The 1,996-nt window shown below is 32.0% G+C and overlaps 1 protein-coding gene across 1 annotated transcript; it reads right to left on the bottom strand.

The window, feature by feature from the left end:
- Positions 1-290: 290 nt before the first annotated feature.
- On the bottom strand, positions 291-1,317 carry LOC106344186. The gene is made up of 2 exons (XM_013783605.1): positions 921-1,317; positions 291-507 (listed from the first exon to the last, which is right to left on the bottom strand). The coding sequence occupies exons 1-2, from the start codon at positions 1,160-1,162 to the stop codon at positions 420-422; spliced, it is 330 nt and encodes a 109-aa protein (XP_013639059.1). The 5' UTR covers positions 1,163-1,317; the 3' UTR covers positions 291-419.
- Between the last annotated feature and the right edge of the window lie 679 nt (positions 1,318-1,996).

Raw genomic sequence — 1,996 nt, 5'->3', positions numbered from 1 at the left:
AAAGCATGAAATTTACACGCTAGTATTTTTGCTATTTTATTATGCCAATATTGGAATTCAAATTCATAATACATGACGAGTATTAACAAAAATAAATGTATATCTATTCTCTTGCGTCAGTCAATTTTATTTTTTATCTGGCTAAAAGTATTTCTGACAAACAAAACTTAAAAGTATCATAGTTTACCGTTAAATAATTTTTGCCTCACATTTTTCAGTAAAACTTGAGCAATATCTACATTTTACAATTTTGTATTATCTTTAACAGCCAATATGGAATGGTGGATCTCTTTTTTTTTTTTGGTTTTAGTAGGTCTGACAAATCATTCAGAATTCAAAATAATTTTTATTTGAAGGAACACCGCTAACATAATATGCTAATCAACACAGAACATACAGAAAGATGGAACAAAATGGCTTCATTTCGTCACGAACATCCACCACCTATACACTGCATATCCGTACGCCGTTACGTATACAACCATCCGCATAGGGTACACACTAAACCTGCTTAAAATTTACAGAATATCTTATATAACAAATTAGTCTAAAAACTATATAGCACATGAATAGATGAACTTAATAATTGCAGAATTCAAATATTAACTGCTCATAGACCTAATCCGTAGTACACACATTACAAATGGAATCTAAGATAGTATGTTATTGGTATATGTTTACACAGATTTATCCTTTTGGGGGCAGGGGTTGAGCATTAACATAAACAGAAACTTGGATCTAGAAAATATATCTTTTTGTCAACAATATACATTAGACGGATTTGAATTTGGATGGTATACACAAACAACACAAACACAACCTTCTTTGGTTATCTGGATCGAACAACTTTAACATGTATACGCAACAACTAGTCTGAATATTCTTTAAATAAAAAGAATTCTAATAAGATTATAAGTAACCTTGAAGATTGTGATTTGCGGGAGAGAGCGGCGGCTCTTTCCTCGGCCGTAACAGGGTAGGTCCAGCGGGAGAAACTCCGATCAAAGAAGTCCCAGTCAGGTAAGACTATGCCAGCGATCAGAGAAACGCCGATCGCATAAGTAATAACCGTCTTCTTTAAAGACTGTGTCCATAACCATACCAACACCATCACCAATGCAAGACCTACCATTGACGATCTCAAAGCTGCTTCGTTTGTCATATTAAAGAAAACTTAGAAGAAAATTATCTTAGTATAGGTTTAGAAGTGGTATTACTTATTTTAAAAAGGGATTAGCAGAAGGTTCTTTATTACAAGGGAACGAAAAGGATGATAACAGAGAAACATGGAAAGAATTCACAGATTATGTAGGAGTTTCGTTTATCTGTTTATGTGTTAATATATATTAAATGTATTTTATGTCGATATATATCGGGAAAATGCGTGGCAATCAATTCAATTTAATGCAGCCATAAATGTTGAAATTTCCCAACTGTATTTTTAGATCCAATTTGTGTTGAGAATCTATTTGATCGTTTTCTACCGTATCACTGGAAAAAGAAAAGTCTGTGTATAATGAAGTATAAGAATCATTGAACGTTAAATAATGAGCATATATACAAGCGTAAGATTACATATAAACAGTGCCGTGGGAAGCTTTAAAGAGGGCTAAGGAAATGTTGTTCTTTTCTGAGGAAATTTTTACTATTTAAAATGGGGTTTCATGATTTTTTGTGCATGTTTACAAATAACTGAATGATAGATATTGTTAATATGTTTATAATTAAAGTCTAAAAATAGCATAAACTGAAATGTGCATCAACAGTCAAATTTCAGACATGAATATGCATGCAAACACTTATAACCACTATGAACTAATATGTTAATGTATAAATGGGGCCCTATATTTTGTTTTAAAAATATGGGTCTGAGGCTGATGCCTTTTTTCTACAAGGGTAAGCACGGCTCTGCATATAAACAAAAATATATTGTCATTCCGTAACAAAAAACTTTGAACTTTATTTATATCACTACAAGAAAACATAGATCCTATGT

Source organism: Brassica oleracea, chromosome C5 (assembly GCF_000695525.1).
Source record: "Brassica oleracea var. oleracea cultivar TO1000 chromosome C5, BOL, whole genome shotgun sequence".
Classification (NCBI taxonomy): domain Eukaryota; kingdom Viridiplantae; phylum Streptophyta; class Magnoliopsida; order Brassicales; family Brassicaceae; genus Brassica; species Brassica oleracea.
This window is presented reverse-complemented; position numbering and strand designations above follow the sequence as displayed.